Here is a 24,213-nt window from a genome sequence, read left to right on the forward strand (position 1 = left end):
TGTATTAAATAAAAATAATATATACATAGGAAATGCTGTTAGCGCGACAAATCTGGTTAAAGATATTACCACCACGAAAAAATGTGATTTTTTCCCTGGCTGTCTAATTCATTTTAGAGAAAAGTAATATCTTTAAAACTTAAGCCTGTATTATTTATAAAGGAAGCAATAACTGATTTTCCCATTTCCTATATTAATAAATTTATTTGCATATATTTATATCAGAATTAATGAGTTTTCTCTCTATGAATGCAAAAACTGCACTGAAAGGGAAAGAGAGAATCAAGAATTGCTTTATGCCTTTAGAGTTGACAAACTCTTTTGGTTTTTCTAAAGCTAGATACAGTAAGTTTTTGTTTTCTTTCCTTTCAGTAGAGGCCTTACATTGTCATCTGAAATACTGGAAAAACACGCTTTTTAAAACTACAATTCAGCAGGGTATATACAAAGCAACTAGTTAAAGTGATCTCTAGAGAGAAGTTAGAGCTTTCCATGTTTATAAAACTATCTACTATTACTATCACTGTCCTTTGGCGGTGCTTTAAATACAAAGACCTCAAAATGTTTCTAAGAGATGCTTACAAATGTGCAAAGACTTACCACATGCCCAGAGACGGTGAGAAGTAATTACCTGCAGACAGTGCTAAAATGACTGCTTAAGAGTCAGTGACACAATGAAGAGTAAGAACCCTATTCTCTACAGGTCTCAGAGGTAAACACCAGGAAAGATCAGCCTGCTAGCTGAAAGGCAATAGTTGGATAAGAATTAAAGGGAATAAAATCTGAGTTGAATCAAAAGTGAGTGTCACTAATTATTGAGGGCATGGGGTCCTAGAATGCCTTTCCAATGAAGACACTAAACACAGAAGCATTTGCTGCTTGTTGGTGATGCTGAGACAAATTCCTGAAAGGAATTCTAGGAAGTACATGAGTAAGGTGAAGTGGAAGATACCATCCAACACCTATCTGATGAACCAGTTTTTCATCCATTCCAGTACAATATGCCAAGTACATACACACTCTTCTCCAGAGTCAGATCTCAATACACTTAAATAAAATGTGAAATAATAAGGTTTTGTAAATTGCTGCACAGTTCCCTTACTAGAGATAGTGCTTTTTCACTGCCTTCTTCTGTGGCCAAGTGCAAATCAATTCTTTGACCTGAGAAACAGGATGGTACGCCAATATCAATTTTTCACAAGGGGTGCACCCCAGTTGTTGCATCTCCTTGTCATGTGCATTGAGACTGGCAGTTTGCATAGCTTTTCCACTTTTTAAGATGCTGAGAAGCTTTCACAGCTCCCAACTCAGCACCCTTCCAAGGTCTTGAGTTTGGGAGTACTCCTTTTCCAATGTTCTCTTGACTTGATCATGCAGTTCTCAGGTCTCCTGTTTGCCTGACTGCACCTCCTCACAGTTAGCAATTGCTAAGTCACTATAGGACTGGTCACCTGGGGGAAATGACAGCAAAGAGCTCAGCTGAACATGCAGCAACATAGGAGCAAAAGAATGAGAATGGAAGAAGTTCAACAGATCCACATCCAGACAAAATTTTGAGTTCTTCAGATCTCAGCAGCCTTTGAAGATAACTATCCCCACAAAAATGCTGATTACCTGCTAATCACACATAAACACAGCCACAAAGCAGCTACTCAGACTGGGAACTTGTTATGCATGAAAAGTGTGCCAGTGAGATACAGCAGCCTTTGTTGTTTACAAGAAGAAATAACTGCTCCACAATCATTCATGACTGCAGCTAACATATGGCTCACAGAGTGCAATTGTAACCATTGCCTCAGGTGGTTCACTAACCCATCAGCTACTGCTGGTAACAGCCAATATCATAGGGCTTATTACTTAATTAGCACAGTGCTTTACTGGTATTAGTTCATTAAAAAAAAAAAAAAAAAAAAGGAAAAAGAAAAAAGACCAGCACACTCACCATACGTACAACAGTTTCTGAGTGTGGAATATTCCAGCCTAGCTGTCTCCCTCATGTTGCTCCGTAAGGATAGGGAGATATCAGCAAGACACTCCTTAAAAAATACACTTTTGAGGACCTATCCTCCTGGTAGACCCTGCTATAACACAACTGTCTTCTACAGCCCAAGTGTCTGTGCTTGTGTGTCACCAACTGCCTGCTGAAGAGGGCTGTCAGGAAATTTTATTCCCCTGTATGCTGACCAACTGGAAAAGGTAAGCACAAAGTTCTGTTTCCATGACATTCAATTCCATGGTGAGTGCTTTTGGCACCATAAAACAGTGCCAAGTTCAGAACAGGCTAAACCAGAATATTCTTTCTGGACCACCGGATGTAGTCTCACTTCACTTCTCCTCCAGGGAGTGTATCCGATGATCCCTTTGATTTCCCACCCACCAGAACCTGTGTGTCCTCATCTGGCCCAGGAATGCGCTTGATGCCACCACAGCCAGCTCCCAGTTCTTGCCAAGTTGTGCCTGTAGTCACATTACTGTATGGGCACTTGGGCTTAGAACACCTACCATAAAAGTGTTATCTTCCCCAAAGTCAGAAGCTTATGTTCAGACAGGTAGTAAAGCATTGTCTAGGTGTTTATATGCCTCAGCTCTCACAAAATGCATCACAACTCCAAAACTAAAGAATATTTCCCCCTCAGAAAAAAAAAACAAGTTTATCAGGCATCAATCATGCTCCCATTAAGATGTTTTCACTGAATTCAACAGACACAGCACAGAGCCTTCAGTAAACCCAGAGTCCACACAGAGTATATATCAAAAGAATTAATCCCCCTTCATTACACAGGCACTATAATGTGCTACATGATTCAAGACAAAGTGTACGAGGGAAGCTATCTTGCCCCCTTACCTGCAGAGAACAGAAGGTCTGGGTAAATGGCTCCATTCGGACCAGGTAAGATGCCACTATAATTGCTGATGAATAGTGAGTACAATAATGGCACTGGGCTGACAGGTCTCCTGGAAATTGGACACAAATCAGATTTCAGTACAAAATATCACAATTCCAAGCCCATAGAACCCAGTTACCACAGCACAACTAAACAGGGAGCAGGTCTTTAAAGCAGATGTGTTCAAGGATCTGTGAGCAAAAGCACGCCTTGCATATTTGCATTGAATGCGCACAGTCACTCCCATCTCTGTAGGTTCCTTTTTTGCCTTCCACATTTCATTTTCTGAAGAATAAGGCCTTTAACTTTCTAGACCATCCCCTTCTCCATTAGTACCAAAAAAGGTCTTGATCTCCAGAGGTCAACAGCCTCAACATGCTGCTTCCTTTTGTTACAGTAGCTGTTGGCTAAGCTGCATGCAGCAGTCTTCTACATGCAGCTTAGCTAACAGAGCAGTCTTTTCTAAAGAGCATTGCTTTTCTCTGTACCATCTCTTCCCGCCCAAGGGAAAAGGACCAGATGCAGCAGTACAAGACATGTAAGGCAGTGCTTGCAGGAGTCATTTCTCTTTGAATCCTCAACCAGTTTGCATCCAGAAGCGAGAGGGTCTCCTTGGCATGGTGGTTCCCTTAGCCACAGCTCTGGAAAGTTTTTGGGTGACCTTTTGTAAGGGATTCACCAGCATGCCCAAAGGCCTGAGGGGACTCAAGCCTCTACTGTCAGTTACTCTCCTAAACACTCACCCTCACTCTTCTCCACCTCATTGTAGCGCTGGATGAACTTGCGTTTCCTCTCCATAGTCTGTGCTCCCATAGGCTTTGACAGGTCCCGAAATGTATGAGGATTAGTAAGGTTTAGAGTCTGAAAAGCAAAACCAGCAAAGAGGGGGATTTTTAGATCCCTGAGTCTTAGACACCATCACTAGCTCAGTGACACTGGATAGTGGCAAGGATGTGTTGGAAGTTTCACCTATACAAGGCAGCCACGGACTCAGTACTAAAACACCGATCTCCAGAACCGGGATGGGACTTGGAAAGAGAGTGGCAGCATGTGCTGCTGAAAGGATAGCATGTACAAGGAGCTTCACAAATAACGGACTTGGCAGATTGCAAATTGCTTTCAAGGCTTTTCTGTCCAAACCTCCTTGTCAAGGGTCACAGAAGCCCATCCCTGCCTATTTGCTGAGCCAATGCAGCCTGCCCTTAACTAGGTATGTGTTTAACAGATGTTCATCCACCTTTCTGAGGCAGAATGTGATAATCAGCATGTCAATTTGAAGATAAGGCTAACCAGTAGAGTTGTAGAAGAATCAGTACAGTTTAAATTAACTATCTCAAATTTTGAACCTTTGGTCTAGACCCCTCTGCTTCAATGGCATCATAGAACAAACCTTCATATGGTTGCTATCATAGAAAGTACAGAATGTTGCAGCAAACACTGACCTTGGAGTGATAGTCAGCAAGGACCCAGGGAAACACAGGATACTGCATGTAATCATTGTAGCTGCGGCCAGCCAGTGTGTTCAGGTACATGAGGTAATCAAAGTTGCTAATCTCCCTCTTCTGTCAGGGAAAGGAAACAAGCATTAGAATTCTGTAACTCCACCCCTGAAATCCATGCCTGAAAGGCACCCTCAGAGCCCTGTGGTTCCTGGGTCCACCAGGACAAGAATTATAAACTATGTAATCAATCACCCATCGCCATTCAGATCAGCACAATATCTCTTATACAACAATCCATTCAACAGAATCTGAGTCATTCTGGCTCTTCTTCAGACAGACCATTTGTCAGTAATCACCCAGTGCTTTTATACTATATTTGCATAACAGAGCACTTTTTCCCAATTTAAAAATGAGCCAAATGCATGCAATGCGTATATTGGAAAATCCTGGACAACCGCCTGTACAGAAAAGGGTGCACAAAGTGCTACATATAAACAAGAAGGTATAGACTTCTTCAATGTGTCTTGGGTCACCTAAATCAGGGGTACAGGAAAGTTAATGCATCTCTCAGCTCAGCAAAACATCTAGGAAAATGAGAGGTGACCTGATTTAGATGTATTGATGATCTGTGAACTGTCACTCAACTAGGTGGCTCTCTTTGGTCTCAGTTTAAAAATGTGCATAAAATCACACATAATCTGCCAGACAGGAGCACCATATGTTTCACACCAGGAGAAACAAAACTTCTGCAATAACCACATGTAAATACTCTGCTCCTCTTGCCAATAAACTCACCTCCAGCAGCGAGAAAACAGCTCAGGCCTTGAAGTACATACATACACATGCATATATCTGTGCGCAGACACATGGACAGGAGCTGAAATTCTTTGCTTAATCATGTGCAGCCAAGATTTAGCTTACCTGCCACTTCTGGAGCATTGTCTTTTCCCCTCCTGAGTGTTTCCTGTAGGGAACAAATATTCAATTGAAATAGCCTGTTTCAGAACAGTAAGAGAAAGTCAATACACTAACATCTGTGCTCCCTGTGCCCCTTGCTCTCATCCCACAGAAATGAGAAAACACCAAGACTAGAAGAATGTTGAGGTTTCATCATTGACCAAATAATTCCAAAATCAGAGCGTCGTCAGTTAGGTTAGTGCTGCACAGTACAAATTTCATTACTGCTTTCATTAGGAAGCAAGGCTCTGCCTGATGAACATCCCTGTTCTTCAGATGGCTGATGAATTTATCACTGTCAGTCACTCTCCCTATGACATGCTGACTCTCCCTAAGCTACTTGCCAGTTTGCTCCTGAAGGAAGTGCCACTTAAAGTATGATATTGAAAAAAAGAAAACAGAGGGAAGCAGGGTGGTGGTGCTAAGGATGGATTCTGTTTACTTTAAGATATCGCTGCAAACTGCAGTGGTGATGCCACATGTTAAACTGCAAGAATTCAAAAGCTGACTCACAGGCAAAGAAGATGCCCCTGAAGCAGAGGCAGATGGACAGCTGGGGACAGCAACCTCCTCAGCTGTTCCGAGCTAAGCCACGCTGCCAATCAGTCTGTGCTTCTGGTCTCATCCCACTGTAGAGCTAGAGTGCTAGTGACAGGTATCATTAAGGCTGTCTGTTACTATTCTGAAGCCTTATTCTCAAAGGCTCATCCTTTTCTGAAGCATTCCGAAAATACCAGCTTGAAAACAGAGGTGTCTCAGTCTCCGTATCACAGATATTCTTTTTGCATAAAGCACTCTGAAACTAACGTAGTCCTTAAAAAATGGGTTGCCATTTTTATAATTTTTTTAAAGTAATAGAGTAAATACAGTTTTTCAACTTTCTTTGTTCTCAAAATGCAACTTTTTACTGAAACTTTAAACAAAAACTAAACCAGCTGAAGGCAGATTCTAAACAGGGGAATTCACCTGAAAATGTGAAAGGTTCTAAGGAAATAAAAATAACCTTTCAACTACACTGAGCTAGAAGGTGTGTCACTATCTGAAGGCCACGGACTTGCTCTTGTCAGTTCCTAGAGACCAAATTGAGACAAGTGACAGCTTTGTGATTAGAGAAACTTTTGATCTGCCAAAGTAAACAGGGTTACTGACATGATACGATACAACTGGTGGTAGGAGATGCTTTTCCCTTTGAGTGTACAACTTAAAACTAATCCTAATGTGCCAGCTCAGAGACAGGATTACTGACTTCCTGAAGTGTAAGAAAATCAGTTCAGACATAGATTATAAAACTGCCACAGGAATAACTAGCTGCTATTTTGCACTCTTGTGCTCTGTGTTGGATCACACTAGAACGCCACAAAGCTAGGCTTAAAGCAGCGTCAAAGACCTTGATAAAATACCAGAAAGGTCTATATTCGTTACAGTTTTATTGAATTTGCAGTAATAAATTCTTGTAAACTACCCCTCATGCTTATGAATCATTAGATAAAAGGAAGAAATTCTTTACTGTCAGGGTGGTGAGGCACTGGAACAGGTTGCCCAGAGAAGTTGTGGATGCCCCATCCCTGGAGGTGTTCAAGGCCAGGCTGGACGTGGCCTTAGGCAACCCGGTCTGGTGGGAGGTGTCCCTGCCCATGGCAGGGGGGTTGGAACTAGGAGATCTTCAAGGTCAGCTCCAACCTAAACCATTCTATGATTCTATGATTATTTTACTGCCTATTCCCTCCTCGACCAGTTAATAGTATACATAAAGGAAAAACACTACAGTTTACTCAACACAGTATTTTATTCCTTGCTTAGGCACTCTGTTCAGAGAAAAGTGAATATCTGAGGGAAGGATTTTGCATAACCTAAGTAATAACTTATTCCATGAACAAACATGAAACCCAGGACTAATTCCAGCTCATGGTCCACAACTCTTACACTTTGTTTAGTTCTCCTGCTAAGCATATGAAACCTGACAATGATAGGCTACATTTACAGAAACCAGGCAAAACACAAAGGCGTAGTTTGTATCTGCTATGGGAAAATAGGATCTTCACTCTTTGTCCAAAAAAATGAATAGATTATATGATGGTCTAATTTGTAAATCAGAAGAAAGTCTATTGACAAGAGTAGAGTTCCAGAGCACCCCGAGTCTGAGCTACACATGGCCAAGAACGTAGGAATTTTAACGTAGAAAACATGAATCATGAGCACTTACCCGTTACAATTCAGCCCTCTCACACTATCTGTAGATTTCACAGAGCTTTGCCCCACTGGCAAAGGTCTCCAACAGACATTTGGAACTCACAGAGAGTATCTAAAAGGGATGGAACAGGACCAGGATTCCTGACATTATATGAAGCGTGGTTGGATTAGGGTGTTTTTCACAGAGGGATCAGGTTAGGCTCTTCTCTTTCCACAGGGGCAGACTCACTAAAACTGCCCAGGTTTATTTTGGATTTATGGCTGAGTTAGAAAGCAGGAGGTAATGTAATGTACAAACGCTCAATCCATCAGTCCTCCAACAGCTTAAAGTGGGAGCTTATAAAATACTATACACCAGAATAAACTGGGCCAGTTTGTGTGCATGTTATGCAAATATACATAATATATGCTGAGTTGTGGGATGCTGTGACCCTCCAGTGGAACTCTTGCTCTGTTTGTCACAAGCCCTAAACAGCTAATAAGGACTCTACAAGGGTCAAACCAATCCTCTCTCTGCTGACTTTGGAAGCCGCTATACAATTCAAAGAGGTTGACAAGTTCACGATGTCATGAAAATACACAAGGCTAAACGTAGCCACTCCCCTGTAAGAGCCCTCCTTCTGGGTCTCAGGGGACCAGGCAGGCTGCTCCCTCTAAGACCGCAGAGATTTGGAATTCTGCATTCTCCCTTGTTGACTCGCAGGGGCTTAGAACATGAATCACATTACAGGCAGCTCAAGCCCATTCCTCCCTTCTCCTTGGTAATCAATCAGCATTCCTCCAGACAACACCTCTCTAGCCAGCACAGCAAAAGCTCAAAGTAGATCAACTGCAGCTATTCAACCACAGTAAATGCATTAAAAATAAATAAATAATCAAAGGCTGGTTTGAAAAAGAAACAACAGAAGTGTTTTAGAAATGTAAATAACTAAACTTCAAGAGGGGGTGAAGTTATGTGAAGTCAAGAAAAGTACCTACATTTCCATCTATATCTAAATATATAAGGTATTTGTAGGGCACTAGCCATGGCAGAATCTAAGCATGATGTGTACTAATGATGATCCACTTTTGGCTACGCTATACATAAGTGATTTATTAATCCTTCTTCCATTAACATCAGACTATGATCTCACTCGTGATAGCCAGTGCTCTCCATTTGCTAGAGACAGGTGGACCTCAACCCATTTGGAGATTCATTGCAGATGAGATAATCTCAAAGGATAAGATTTTGCCCCCACTGAAACGAATACTAAAATTCCAATAAAGTTAATTGGGTTCTTAGACTTCACAAAGCTGCTTTCATTTTCTTTTTGTCTTCCATCCTTCAGACTTCTTAAGTCTGCAAAAGAGCGCCAAGGCTCTCCTAAAACCACTTTTCTTAAAAAATCTTTGCAATTACCAAAAATATTGTGAGGAAAATCCCCTTCCTAGTAAGCCATAGCCTAGGTTCAAGTCCTTCTATTAAAAGAGGAAAGAAGAGGCCAAAAGGAACATCAGCTTTCCCTGTGAAACAGTCAACTCTCTCTCAAACCTCAGAAAAGTGTTAGTTTAGATTACTTCAGAATAAAGGTATAGGGTCCTCCTTTTTTGATTGTACCAGTCCACCTTCTGGGTATTCTTAATCTGTGCTCAAAGAATAGAGGTATAATACAAATTTTACAAATAAGTATAGTATTAAAGCAGGGTGCCTTGAAGTAGGATGTCTTGAAGGGGCTAGAGAGGGAGAAAGGAATCTCCCTCGAATACAGAACACTGCACCGTGTGTATTCACAGGCTTAAAGCAGACAAAGGGATAATATTTCCACTGTGGAAATGCTGCACCCAGGCACACTTCAGGTCACAGAAGAAAAACATCAAGTAAATTCAATCGATTTGTTGAGGTGAGCAGAACGCAAGCTCCAACCCTGGAATCAGGCAAGCACATCAACATTATCAGCTTCTTTACGCCAATAATATCCCAGAGCCATTATCAATGAGAGGAACCTCAATGTTGCATCTCCTGCAATACCTACCCCAAAACACATGGCTATTTCTCTTCCATAGTTTTTTTTTTCCAGATACTATTTTGAAATTATTGCAACCAGTTACTAAAAGCTTGAGCTTGGTAGCCCCAGTTATAGAGACAAATTCCAGGAAATTCATGTTACAAAGGGAAACTGTTGCACCAACTGTGACCCTTCAAAACTGCAGATAGATGAATATAAACTGCAGCTCATATCCTCTCTGCTGCACAGCTGAATGAGCCTTCCCTCCTGTGTCTCTATCTATCCAATCTGGCATGTGCTTCGGCTGGTATCACAAATGTGGTGAGTTTTAACACACATGTACAAGTATCTCACACTGTGCTATAGCCAAGTAAAATGAAATAGCCAAATGACTAAAATGGATAGTTAAGGCAATGTTAGAAGCTGACAAACAACTTCTAACCAGGTCCAGATGCTTTTTGTTTCTGCATAATTTGAAATCTAACATTTCAGGCGCTGCAGGCCATTCGGTTCTTTTCCCTCCAGCTTGAACTTGCATGCTGGAACCAAACATTATGTTAATGAGCTCCAGGGACCTAGCATTGCTGTTGCTTAGGAACAAAAGTTTCACAGGCTGTGGAAGGAGAATTGAATAGAGAGCCCCTGGAGCTGGGGAAGTCCTTTTTGCCACTCCTCCTCCCCCGCACACTCACATACACAAGTTTCTTGAAGGGCTGCCATTTTCCGTCACGGAAGTATGATTCAGCATTTGCAGGACTGCGCAAAGGAAATCGTCCTGTGCTCCCCACTCACAGTTTTATTTACACACTGAAAGACTAATTCATTACTCAAAGAAGAGTAGACAGAGGACGACTACACGGTAACGGACCACGAAGGTTCATCCCACACTACTGAAAAAAACAAGCAGCTTGTGACATCTGTACCTCGCCTTTTAAGTCTTCCGAGCTGCTAGCCGGTAAGATCTTATGCAGGGGGACAGTCTGGCAGAATCTTAAGATGAAACAATATTTTTGTTTATTCTTGGTGGGCCTCGGTTTTATAAGTGACCTTGCTATGAGGTGATCTAGAAAAGTACGAAAATTAAGGAAGGAAACCTCTCTCACTCTATTTGCTCATGGCAGGATTTAGTCTAAACCTGCCTGTTAGCAAGAGACTGCATTTAAAATAGCCAGTGAATTAATCTTTCTTCCACAACAGGTCGTATCCAACAACAAAGAAATGGTAACAGGCTTGTAAGGAGAGAAATAAAAACACAACCTAGCTGGAACTGCTTGGATTCGTGTAAAATCATTCACTGTACGAATGCTGGTTTTAAGCTTTATATGAAAGTATTTCCATAGAGCTATTCCATAGGTGAATTGGAACGTGCCTGTGGAACACTCCTAAAGCTCTGAGGTTAGCCCTGGGCTTTCAAAAGCCCAATCCAGACCAAAGATTTTACCAAGTGTGGATAAAAAGGCAAAGAGTTTTCTAGTCAAGGTGCTCTTTAACGAGACCTTATCACATGGAAATGCAGCACCCACCCTTGGGCAAAGACTTGCCAGCACCTCAGAGGGTGAACCCAGCCAGTGGGGTGAAGGTTTAGAGAAAATGAGTAAAGAGAATTCCCTCTTGTCATCATAATTTCTTAGGTAGTAGGGCAACTCATGTACCTGTCTCTCTGCTATCCCAGGAGATGCACTGCAAGCATGAGATCAAACAGGCATAATTAACATTTACAGCAAGGAGGGCTCCTGCAATTCCTGAATTTTTAATATCAGTGACTACAGAATTGGAGCCCTCTTATGCAGAGTGAAAGAAAATGAGATGTGGCTAAGTAAGCTCCATTATCTCCAGCTACAGCCCTGTGAAACACTGATAATTAGCTTACAAGCATGCAGAGACAAGAGAGCTATTCATCCCATTCAAGCTGTCTAGTGTGCTGGGTTGTTTCTGCAGAACTCTAATGCTAATTCCTATTTTTGGGACTAAAAATCACTTTTTTGTAAGTTTTAAAGGTAGCTCCCACTTTTAACCCAAAGGAAATAGCACTTGGAAAGTGTGAGCACTTCCTAGGGACTCACGTTTTCCTGATCAGTGAATCTTCAAGTTCCAGTAGGATTTTAAAAAATCTGACTAAAGGAGGTGGTTAAATCTCCTTGAAGTCTGGGCACTAACCAGTGCATGACACAAAGAGACCTGTCTTCAGGAAAATTACACTGATCTGTTCATTTGGACTTCTTAAAAATCTGAAAGGTCCAGGTTCAAACTTTGTAACAAGTTGGCAAGGTTTATTGACAGACAAGTACCCAAAGCCAAAAGGTTAAACTACTGTTATTCCTGACAAGCCTCCAGCACTCAACCTTCTACACCAGGCTCCCTCTAGTGCTCCCAGGCACGCACAGCACCGAGGGACACCAGCACTGGGAACCGGCAATAACAGACAGCTGCAAAACAGGCTGAATTTTTGGCTACCTGGTATTTTTAAGAAAGGAAAATGTTATGGATTACTGTTTCCCCCTTGGAATTTAAATGAAAAGTAAAAGAAAAAAATTACTAGAAATGGAACGATTTTTTTTTCTTCCTAAGAGTTTTTAAAGATGTTTTAAAAAACATTTTAAAAGAAATAATAATTTTGAATTTAGAAAAAAAAATAAAGCATTTTTCCTTGAGGTTCCCTTTCATTTTTTTTTAAGGCATACTTGGCTGAAAAACTTCACTCATCAAAATGCACTGAATCTTTTGGTTAACTTATCCAACACAAAATTCAAACAAAGACAAAGTTGGACCCAAAAGTCACCAGGTTCACATCAATTGCAGGAAGTAGAAAGTGTCTTTCCACCCTGCCCAAGTGTAAGGAAGCTGCTCTGTAGATCTTTTTATGAAGCATGGTAGTCACCCTCTGTGCACCAGTAAGTGACTTAAGATGTCCTGAGTCAGCAGTAGGGCTCCGGCATTTCCCATGCAGCTGAACTTTATCTTCAGAGAATTGACAACCAGAATATTGCATCAAATCCTTAAAATGAGTGACTAGTGATTAAAAAAACCCCTATTGTTTTGATCTCCAGAACTTCCTACACCCTCCTGGGCAAACTATTTAAGCTAACATCAACAAAGGTGGAAAAATACATAGTTTTCCACTCTAGAGTACTTTGTTTCAGTTATCAGTCTACACTAGGGAAAGAATAGCATTGATACAGACCCTGGAGCATTGTAAAGTTAAATACAGCAAAGAGTGAGAGGCCTTCAGATCTAACAGTAATATGGCCCTGTAAGTACTAGCGAGAGACAGAAATGTGGGAGCGACAGACACAGAAACATTTAACTGTGTTTAAATATTTTTACATAAAATAACAAAGATTCAATTTTGGAACATACCCTCTAGGCAAGACTGACCCCACTATGATGCTTCCAGGATTTTCTGAAGCATCTACCTCATTACAGAGCTCCCGTGAGGGTGGGTGGTAACTGGCAGACATACCCCTTGCTTTTGCATTATTTTTGGCTATGCCATGTAATTGAAAATGAGCTGCAATGCCTTAGTTGTAGCCTGAGCTTCCCCTTCATGTATTTGCACATGATTAATGAGTAGCCAAAAAGCCTGAAGGGTTTGCAATGAAGCCTTTCTAACAGGGAAATGTATTGTAGACAAATCTATATTTTGTCCCCAACAACCATTCATCAAAGTAGCGATTTGACTCTTCACAATTAAATGCCAGAGCACCAAGATCATCCGGAGATTAGCCAGCTGTAACCCATGCTCCTCTCTGCACTCTGACTGAGAAAGACATTGTCATCCATTTCCAGGGAATCAGCCTATTCCCTTTGTCACTAGCCATAATTAGCACCTGTATTTGATGGCCTTCGATTAGAGACGTAGATCACCAAACCTGAGACTGCAGTGGACTACTACTCATACAGACCTCAATTCATCAAAGCACATAGCACGTGCTGAGCACCAACCAGTATGAATCAAAAGTCTGACCAAAACATGGCATGTACCCGCGAGTGCTGAGAGAGCTGGCGGATGTTATTGCTAGACCACTCTCCATCGTCTTTGAACGGTCATGGAGAACAGGAGAGGTGCCTGAGGACTGGAGGAAGGCTGACATCACTCTGATCTTCAAAAAAGGCAAGAAGGAGGACCCAGGGAACTACAGACCAGTTAGTGTCACCTCTGTCCCTGGGAAGGTAATGGAGCGACTCATTCTGGATGTCATCTCCAAACACGTTGAGGAACAGGAAGTTATTGGAAGTGGTCAACATGGATTTACCAAGGGTAAATCATGCTTGACCAATCTGATAGCTTTCTATGATGTTATAACTGGTTGCCTGGATGAGGGGAAAGTCATGGATGTCATCTACCTTGACTTTAGCAAGGCTTTTGACACTGTCTCCCATGACATCCTCATTAGGAAGCTGAGGAAGTATGGGCTAGATGAGGTGACAGTGAGGTGGATTGAGAGTTGGCTGTGGGACAGAACTCAGAGGGTTGTGATCAGCGGCACAGAGTCTAGTTGGAGGCCTGTAACCAGTGGTGCCCCCCAGGGGCCAATACTTGGTCCCATCTTGTTTAATATATTCATTAATGACCTGGATGAGGGGACAGAGTGTATCATCAGCAAGTTCGCTGATGATACCAAACTGGGTGGGGTGGCTGACACCCCAGAGGGCCGTGCTGCCATCCAGCGTGACCTGGACAGACTGGAGAGCTGGGCAGAGAAGAACCTAATGAGGTTCAACAAAAGCAAGTGCAAGGTCCTGCACCTGGGGAGGAAGAATGCTAGGCACCAGTATAGGTTAGGGGCGGACCTGCTGGGAAATAGCTCAGAGGAGAAGGATCTGGGGGTTTTGGTAGACAGTAAATTATCCATGGCCCAGCAATGTGCCCTCGTTGCCAAAAAGGCCAATGGAATCCTGGGCTGCATAGGAAAGAGTGTGGCCAGTAGGTCGAGGGAGGTCATTCTCCCCCTCTACTCTGCACTGGTGAGGCCACAACTGGAATACTGTGTCCGGTTTTGGGCTCCCCAGTTCAAGAGGGACAGGGAACTGCTGGAGCGAGTCCAGCGAAGGGCAACTAAGATGATTAAGGGCTTGGAGCATCTCCCTTATGAGGAAAGGCTGAGAGAGCTGGGACTCTTTAGCCTGGAGAAGAGAAGGCTGAGGGGAGACCTTATTATGGCGTACAAGTATCTAAAGGGTGGGTTGATAGAGGATGGAGCCAGGCTCTTTTCAATGGTTCCAAGTAACAGGACGAGGGGTAATGGGCACAAGTTAGTACACAGGAAGTTCCGTTCAAATACACGGAAAAACTTCTTTACAGTGAGGGTGACAGAGCACTGGCACAGGCTGCCCAGGGAGGTTGTGGAGTCCCCTTCCCTGGAGATTTTCAAGACCCGCCTGGATGCAGTCCTGAGTAATGTGCTCTGGGCAATCCTGCTTTAGCAGGAGAGTTGGACTAGATGATGTCTAGAGGTCCCTTCCAACTCTGAAAATTCTGTGATTCTGTGAAACACCTACATGCATTTTTTGAGGGCAGGGTACCTTCGCAGTGGGAGTCCATCTGTCCCACAGCATGGACAGAAAGACAGTGTTAGAGTATCCAGAGTCTGTCCTTGAAAGCACAGGAGACGCTTACGTAGGCCTGATTTAACGTGTCATTAAACAGCATTGACACAGACCCCTTGTTGCAGTCTGCCCTGCAGGTGAGGCATGAACTGCAAGCAGTCCTGGCAAATCTGGGAGCCCACTATGTTCCTGAGGTCCTGGTTAAAACAAAGACTTTTAATCATTTACTTTAAATATTTAATCTTTCAACAGTGTCCAGAGCCCATATCTCAGGTCCATTAAGCAGGATGTCAGACACCAGGCCTGTAAAGAAGGCAACCTGTTGGTCTGGTAGAATAAGTACAATTTTGGATAGCTTCTTTTAGTGCAGTCCCTAAGGACTGGGTTTAAATCCACAATACGTTTTGCTTAGGTCCTCAAATTGCTGATGGATAATGACACATTTCATTCAGTTTCATTACACGCTGAGCTCAAATTAGTATCTAGGGATAAAAGACAGCAAATTTCTCCCACTTGTAATTTCACCCTGTAATGTAACATAGGTGTCACGATGCAATAAAATAATATTGTAAATTATTAGACTTTCACATACTCAAAATACTTTCAGGAAGAACTTTCAGAGTTGCAGCTCCAGGACTGAAAATTCCTGACCTTAAAAATATACTTCTGAAGAGTCCAGAGGTCACATGTTAATTTATAACTGAGTGATTATTTTGTTTTTAATTAGGGAGTAACAGCTACTGCTTTCAAAGGCTTTACTGGAGTTCCCACACTTCATCAAGAGGCTGGTGTGTCTGTCTGTCTCTCAGTGGAGAGATGGCCAAGGGGAAAGGAAAAGGTCAAAAAGGGAAGAAGATCACCTTGAAAATTGCCAAAAATTCCATCCGGGTATCTTTTGATGGAGGGCTCCGTCTTGACTTAAGCAAGATGGGTATCACCACCTTCCCAAAGTGCATTCTGAAACTGGCTGATGTGGATGAACTTGATTTGAGCAGAAACATGTTAAAAAAGATTCCAAGCAGCATCCAGAAGTTCCAGAAACTGCGCTGGCTGGACCTGCACAGTAATCAGCTTGAGGAGCTGCCCAAGGCAATAGGTACACTTCAGAACCTTTTCTACCTGAATATATGCAACAACAAGCTAACCACCAAAAATCTGCCAGAAGAGCTGAATCTTCTCAAGAACCTGCATATTCTCAACCTTGGCTTGAACTGTCTTGACAGTATTCCCACCAGCCTTGGGGCCCTGAAGGAACTTACGGAGATAGGTCTCTTTGACAACACCTTGACCACCATCCCAAACAGTGTGAAAAAGCTCCCCAAGCTCAAGAAACTGAATGCAAAAGGAAACCCTTTCCCAGATTCAACAAAGCAAGAAGAGCATACTGACTCCATCAAACGCATAGAAACACTTCACTTAGTACAAGAGAAAGACCTGTGCTGTTCCTGCCTGAAGATGTGTCAGGATAAGAGGGACAAGCTGAACAAGCTAAAGAATGTGACACCCAGCCCCTCAAAGAAGCCAAGTTTCCCTTCACTCATTACACCCAATTCCACTGCAAAGGATAACCAAGAAGAATGGAGATTAAGAAGCAAACATCCTTGAGATCTACCAAGGCACTCCATAGACCATGTCTCATGAAGTCCAACCCAAACTATTAAAACACTGACCTCCTTCCTCCTCCCTTTTCCTGCAGTTCTCTTCCTTTAAAGATATATACAGTTTTAGAAGCAGCAGATCTGTGTGGTCTCTAAAATTAAATCTGAAACAACTAAAACAGATGTATGTTTGTGAAAGGGAGCATTTGGGAAAGGAAGGACGATTCCCTGGCATCTGGGCCTGTTCATACAACATGTTCTCCATGTTTGGGTTTTGGTTTTTTTTTTGTTTGTTTGTTTTTGTTTTTTTTTTTTTTTCTTGGTTTTATGTATATGCACATGTCCAGTGAATGAATCTCCAAAAAGATAGGTTTTTCTCCACTCCCACCACTGAGCCCCAAGCATTAGTCCTGTTCATTTTTGTAGAGTGAGACACAGTTAAACTACTCTCAGCAAATGCCATTTGGAGCAACGCAAACAGACCTGGGAACCTTCTGCTGCTGGTGGCTGCCACCAGCCCCTCGGAGAATCTCAGATAGGCACTGTCAGTGTAGGAACCATGAGCCCAGTCCAGTTCAGCAGAGGCAGCAGACACAAATGTTATGCTCAGGAGTAACTAAGCAGTGCAAACACAATGCTTAGAGCTAAACAATCAGTGATCCTGTTTGTTATCAAGGGGCCAGACTGCATAAACAAGTTCTCTGGAATTTCAGATGCTACACCTGGGCGCAGTGATCTCTAACTTGCATAACACAATCAGTATCACTACTCATCACACTCATTGTGTTTTGTTTGCCTCTGAGTTTCCCTCAAAGAAAGGCACAGAAGGTGGAAGGGGCAGGAAAAAAAAAAAAAAATCCTCTTTTTTCCTGGGCATATCACTCAAACAGTGAATAAAAGAAGAGTCATGGTCTTCTATGATCCAAGAATCAGCTGGTGAATTGATAAAATCAGGTCTGGTGTCCCCACAGTACTTTTAGCTTTCTGTTCACATGTGTGAATACACATGTGCACCTGAGCACACACATTCACTTGCTCAAATCACATTCCTAGAGCAGAGTTTGCTGGCAGCCTGCAAACGGCAACATACAGGTACAAACAATGAGCAGATTATAAAAGCAGCCAAGTATGACATGAGAAGAGGTGTTGGCTGTGGTCATAGTAACATATAGTGATAGCAAACATTATTCTTCATTTAAATATTCTTAAAAGTGCCAGGGGCAAAGTACTCAGTTGTCCAGTAACAGCCCATTATAATTTTTTAAATGGCTACAGTAGAGCCTGGGAGTCAGAACTCCTGTGTATTATTCCTATGAACTAGGTGCAAAAACTGATACAGAGTTTTCCAGAAATGCTACTACCTCAATGTCATATGATACCTCAAATTAGTAATTTCTTCTTTCCATGCTTCAGCTCTGCAATTATTCATCATGTGTCTGGGCAAAGAGCTTAGTCTGGCCTGCCTTCCTGTCTCAGGGAGGGCAGGAAGACCTGAGATGCTATGTAAGATGGTCATTACTCCCTAGATGGGGAAGGGGCCCCTTCTGCTGTTCTTGAATTCTTCTGACTCGGAAGCGGCTCTAGCATTCAAATGAGGGAAAAGTAAATGCATAAAGTCCTCAGCCCTTCAGTTCCTGACTGGAGTTTGTTAAACAGAAGTGTGCCCACTGGGGTCATTTTCTTGAACTTTCCACTTAAACACAACTTTTCTGGGATCATTGCTTAGGCAGTGGCAGTATCTTATGTCTGTATTACTTCAGCTCATGCTTAAAGGGGCCATTCTGCATAAGCAAGTTATCTGGGCTTTTGGGTGCTACACCTGGGTGCAGTGATCTCTAACTTGCACGATACAATCAGCACCACTATAACATGCCAAAACATCCATGTGTACATCTATCACTGTCTACCCTAACCACACAATAAAGAGGCATTATGGATTAGCTCTAACCTCACCTCACTGCCTGTCTCTTTCCCACACTAACCATCTGTGTAGAGTTTACCAATAAAGTCATATTAAGGAGATAATAATTATCAATCAACTATGCACAGTCAGCTACTCAACACGTTCTTCATGTCCTCATACTGTGGATGCTGTACACTAGAATGCTTTTCAGAGTTTTGGGGACACCTTTGAATCTTTAAAATAGGGGGCACAAATAGGTAAGTTTCTAGATGCTTTTTTTAAGGTGAAATTTATTCACAAAATTGCACTTGTTATCTACAGTTATTCAATGTTTCCTATGTTTTGTTTTACCTTATATTCAGGGACTCTTCTGTTATCCCCTTCGACTTCAAAGCGGGTAGGAAAGAGCAAAATCTATAGGAGATATGAAAGGTCGCATTACAATTATTTAAATAGTTATCTGTATACATTACATATGTATATAATCTATGTCACGTCCTGACAGCAACATTCTTCCTGAAGGATGCCACAGCATTTCACTGAAACTTGAACCCAGGACAAAGCTGCAAGACAACACAGCAAAAGCATACATTTAATATTAAGGAGTTGCCTATGGGCTGGATAAAAGCAGTTTCTTTCCCAAATAGGGCCTTGAATTGATGTATAGGGCTATGGACTTCTGATCAGGTGGTTTAAGGTTCTAGTAATTAAAGCCAGAGAATTGAGAACCCACTGTCCTGGTTTCAGCTGGGATAGAGTTAATTTTCTTTCTAGTAGCTTCTGTGTTTTGGATCTAGTATGAGATTAATGTTGATACACATATTGTTTTAGTTATTGCTAAGTGATATTTACATTAGTCAAGGACTCTTTCAGCTTCCCATAGAAGCTGAGAGGGAGCACAGACAGGACAAACTGGCCAAAGGAATATTCCATACCATAGATGTCATACTCAGTATACAAATGGGGGTTGGCTGGTGTACAGACATCCGTGATCACTGCTTGGGATGGGATGGGCAACCAATCATTGGGTGTTGAGAGTGACTTGCGTTATATCCTTTCATTTTGTATATTCTTTTACCATTATTATTATTATTTTATCTTCTGTTACTGTGCTATTAAACTGTCTTTATCTCAACCCACAAGGTTTTTTTCCTCCTTTTTCTCCTCCTTACCCTAGTGGGAGGGGAGAGTGAGTGAGCGGCTGCGTGGTCCTAGTTGCTGGCTGGGGTTAAACCACGACACCCACTCAGACATTTATCCAGCAAAAATGGCAGAAGGGAATACCAACCCATGTCTCAGCCACTCCTATGTACTTTCACTGGGGGTTTATGATGTCAGACGTATTAAGCCCTTGAAATACATAGATTTGGTGACCTGCAGCTGAGGGGCAATACAGGCAGCTGAGGATCAGAACATTATCTGGAACTGCCTCTGCAAGATTTCCCCAAGAGGTGTTTGTCAGAGATGAGAGACAGCAAAGATAAGGGCTAAACAAAACAGCTGGCTCTGGGGCAGAACCTGGTGATTCGAAGTAGTTTATGCAGCTACTATGCACCCAGGAAGGTGCATAGAAGGAAGAATAGATAAATCTGCATTGACTTTTTAAGCAATACTGCATTAGAAACTGTTCAGAGATTTTAGGAGCAGAAGGAACTGCTATCATTGTTTAAAAATTAACAGTACCAATCCTCAGTCCATGGTGTAGAATTTACCACAGAAAATACTAGTTATTGAAGTATTTTCCTGTGTAAAGGACAGTGAAAGTAAACCCGATATAAAGGCCAGAACTGCAGTGGAAAAAAAATGCAAAAAAGCAAAGTGAAAACTAATCACTTCATAATCTTACTTTCACGTTCCATCAAACAAGACAAGCACATAAGGAGAAATCTTTTTTTAAACAAAAATTCCATTGTTAAAAGTTAACTCCACACCAAAGATACAAAGTCAGAGTCAGAGAGACAAAAACATTTTATTCCTGAAGAATCTAATGACAGACAGTTTGTGTGTTGGAAGAAAGCAGGAAGAAGCCTTCTTTCACCCAGTACTGTGAGGTGAGATGGAGGTGGCGCTCATCTCAGTGAAAGGAAGCAGCACAGCTACAATTGCAATTTCCTGGGATGCAGGGACATACAACACACCACTGGGTGCTAGAAGAGTCCTACAAATGCATTAGCTCCCTTGATAAATCAATGGATATATAATGCTCCGAAGAATTCCCAGGTCGGCAAAAGGAAAACTTCATAGCTTAGTGTAACCCGTTAAAGACCAAGGAGCTGCAATTGAAGAAAAAGCCCCTAGAGCAGCACAAGACAGGCATCTGAAGTCAGGATAAATGGGGGTGATAGACCAGGAGTGTCATCTCGGTGTTCACATGTTATTACGAAGTAATGATTACCTCTTAAATATCTTATTTCGGTCGCTGTCATGGAAGACAAGAAATCTGGAGTAACCATTTTTGAAGAATATTTCCAAGGCGATCTCCTGGAAATGTAAATAATTTACAGTGTGAAGAGCTGCAGAGCAAAGCCTAGTGCTGCAAAGAGTCCACCATGGCCTGTTCAATTATTCAGGGCTTTAAAAAAAAGGCCTTGACTTTGTATCAAGTGTGAAGAAGTATAGCAAAATATGTCTAATATTCCCAATTTCTATAACTGTGGGAATGGTCCTACTGGGTTGAGCAGGAGTTAAAATGCTTCTCAGAAGCAAAACCAAACTCCAGATATTGGTTCCATCACCTGCCTCCTCCTGCTGCTTCTGAAGCATTTTTATCTTGAAATCGCAGTGTGATTAACAAGATGCTAGTAGCAGTAACTTCTAATTAGGTGAGAGAACATGAAGAGGGGATGCTAAATAAGCATTTCTTTTAGAAAGCAACCATACCGATTTCTAAATGAATAATGAGCTCAAGAGAAATGCCAAAATAATTTCTCCTGACTGGAAGCAGCAGAGGAGGAAGGAGAGTTTATGACATTTCTCACTGAAGCTTTAACATAATCAAAGTTGAAAACTTCGCCCCCTTTTTTCTGCCATGACTCCACACATTGTTATGTTGTGCATTTGCATATAAACCTATTATTTACTTAGTCAGCGGTTCTTTTTTTCCCCAAAGTCAGTCACATAAAACTATAAATAACATGTAGTGTCTGGGTTCCCAGACATGAACTTCAAACCAAATGCGGCAGGTGCAATACAAACCTAGAAAAACACCACAATGGCAACTGCCCCATACACGATTCACAAATGAAGTATAAAGCAGAAAGGTAATCTGAGAAAAGCTATGGCAATAAACAGCTTGCAGCATTTGCTCTGAAGCTCAGCTTTCCAAACCAAGCCTGCTCAAGTGTCACCATTACAGAATTGGGCCATACGGTTTCAGTTTTTGCTCTGAGCTGGGCTATGTGCATGAACAGGAGATCAGCTCTGAGGCACACGAGCTGCCTAAACAGCTGATCCACCTGTCCCACAGGGAAAGGACAAGGAATCCGTTTTCTTCTTTTTCTGCAATATTTTTTCAAAGCAGTTTGTGGCATAGAGAACCAGTGCAATTATTTGAGAGCTTGATACAGATACCTGAGTTTTCAGTTCATTAATTAAAACAAAGCAAAAATAAACAAAACAAACAAAAAACAACAACAACAACAAAAAACAAAACCAAAACACCTTCACAACCAAAAAGCCCTGCCTTTGCACCAGACCCATTCAAAGACTGTTTTTAACTCATCTCCATTTTGTACTTTGGGTCACACAAAACATTTCCATTTCACATGTTTAAAAAAATCCATGTGTACACAGACATGTGAATATATGAGAAGACAGCAAGATTCTACTGGCAACTTTGATGCTAGTCACAAAACAGAAGAGGTGACAGTTCTGTTGTTCAGGTTGCTCACTAGTGATGTAAGAAAACATGCTTCATACAGCTACTCAGAACAAGACTTAACATTCCTATACATGCTTGCAGAGTGACCTAGCCACTGAGATATTCTATATCCTGAAGCAAGTCTCACCTACTAAAATTGTCCATTTTGCATACATAATTAAATATAAAATAAAACAGGGCTGAGTGCCATACTACATGACGTAAAACAATTATCAGCCCCATTTTCTTCAACTTTTCAATTATCCAAATGATTTCTTAATTCTCTGCTGAATCTCAGCCTTCCAAAAATGGATTCAAAACAATGCTAACTAGTTATGGCTGCTTCAAAACTCCATATTTTTGTCAAATCTGCAAATTACTCTTTAGACTGTACCAAAACCCTCTAGAGCAAGTACAGGATCTGGTGCTGCAAGGGGTTCTAGCTACAATTCTTCTGTGATTCTTATCACAGGCTCATCTAAACCAGACAAAACTGAAAGGGTACTGGGCCACTGGTGATGAATAGCTTCTGCGTAGGGCAGCAGACACAGAGGATTCAAATCCTCTGCTCCAATTTATGACTCATTTATTGATTCACATGCACAACTTGAAGGTTATTCCAAGAGGCCCAGGGTAAGCATGTTACACATACCCATAATCCACCGATGTCCAAAACTACTGAAGTTTGCGGGAGCTGAGTAGTACTGAAAGTCAGACGTTTACTGGGAGTTTCCATCAAAACACAGGAACTTGACTTCAAGTCTTATTTTCAAAAACATTGACATAAACTGTGAAGTTGTGAACGACTGTGATTAGTTGTTAGCCTTACAACTAATGAGCCAACCTCTCCTGTGAGGGTGCTTAAACACTCTGGTGAATACACGAAGGAGTTTGTATTACCAAAGGCTAGTGAAGCAATGATGGGAGCAAAAGCATTTTGGAAATCAAGCAAAGAAATTTCAGCTGTCTTAGTAAAAATTGTGCAAGTAGTTTTCAGTCACATGTCATTATTGCTGTTGCAGCTCTCCCTCAAATGACTGAGCATGTTAGCTCCTACCTGCAGAAGAAAGCGCATCAGATGAATCTCTTTTATATCGCGATATGAATAACGGGAACACATCTGATCTCCCACAGCATGATCTTTATGACATAAGTTGAAAATAAATGGATCACTGATGCTGGAAGAGAAAAATATAAAGGAAGAAAAACTAATTTTAAGCAAAAAAGATCAGGAGCGCCTTTGTGAACATCCAAGTCCTCCCTAAATAAAGAAGGGTAAAAGTACTAAGAGATAACAAGATCAACCCGGGCATCCATGAATTGAAAACAAAGCTTAATACTGAAGGCAGATTTTGTACTAGCTCTCAAAATAAAAGAAAGAGCTTGTGGAGACTAAAGGTAGGTTTAGAATTATTTTAGTGCATGCAAATAGGCAGACAGCAATGTTTTGCATGCACTGAAATCTGAGAAGCATCAAGAGGAGGAGCTTGGTAGAACCTGAAAGCCTGGGTCAGGGGCAAGCATCATATGGACATACAGCTATTATAAACAGCAATTAATTGGAACTAATAATTAATCAATTATTACTTTATTGTGTACATGTAGTGCAATTGCTATCTACAGTCTAACCCATAGGAAATCCCTTAGAAAAACAACCTAAGCTTTTATCAGACCCAGTCTAATCAATCCTTAAGTCAGCTGATCAGATTGACTGATATTGGACTTAGTAAGAATCGGATGCAGAGCAGACAGTCAGGGAGTAAAAAACACTAAATTACTCACTATCCCACTGGGCTTTGCACACGAGCATACACTATGCGCAAAGAGCTAAGTCTAACAGACTCATT

At 41.6% G+C, this 24,213-nt stretch overlaps 2 protein-coding genes across 2 annotated transcripts in view; one reads left to right on the forward strand and one right to left on the reverse strand.

The window, feature by feature from the left end:
* The window catches only part of WDFY4 (WDFY family member 4), a gene marked incomplete at its 5' end in the record, with an annotated part of 134,515 nt that overhangs the window by 24,597 nt on the left and 85,705 nt on the right, over positions 1–24,213 (reverse strand). The window contains 7 exons of the mRNA XM_082486444.1: positions 2,846–2,955; positions 3,629–3,746; positions 4,328–4,447; positions 5,249–5,291; positions 18,859–18,921; positions 20,903–20,988; positions 23,424–23,544. Of these exons, the coding sequence (XP_082342570.1) occupies positions 2,846–2,955; positions 3,629–3,746; positions 4,328–4,447; positions 5,249–5,291; positions 18,859–18,921; positions 20,903–20,988; positions 23,424–23,544 (661 nt within the window). The remainder of the gene's footprint in view (positions 1–2,845; positions 2,956–3,628; positions 3,747–4,327; positions 4,448–5,248; positions 5,292–18,858; positions 18,922–20,902; positions 20,989–23,423; positions 23,545–24,213) is intronic.
* LRRC18 (leucine rich repeat containing 18) lies at positions 15,823–16,611 on the forward strand (the record flags this gene model as incomplete). Its single annotated transcript, XM_082486445.1, has 1 exon — positions 15,823–16,611. The coding sequence occupies one exon, from the start codon at positions 15,823–15,825 to the stop codon at positions 16,609–16,611; it is 789 nt and encodes a 262-aa protein (XP_082342571.1).

This window comes from Vanellus vanellus (genome assembly GCF_965231255.1).
Source record: "Vanellus vanellus genome assembly, chromosome: 7".
NCBI classification, from domain to species: domain Eukaryota; kingdom Metazoa; phylum Chordata; class Aves; order Charadriiformes; family Charadriidae; genus Vanellus; species Vanellus vanellus.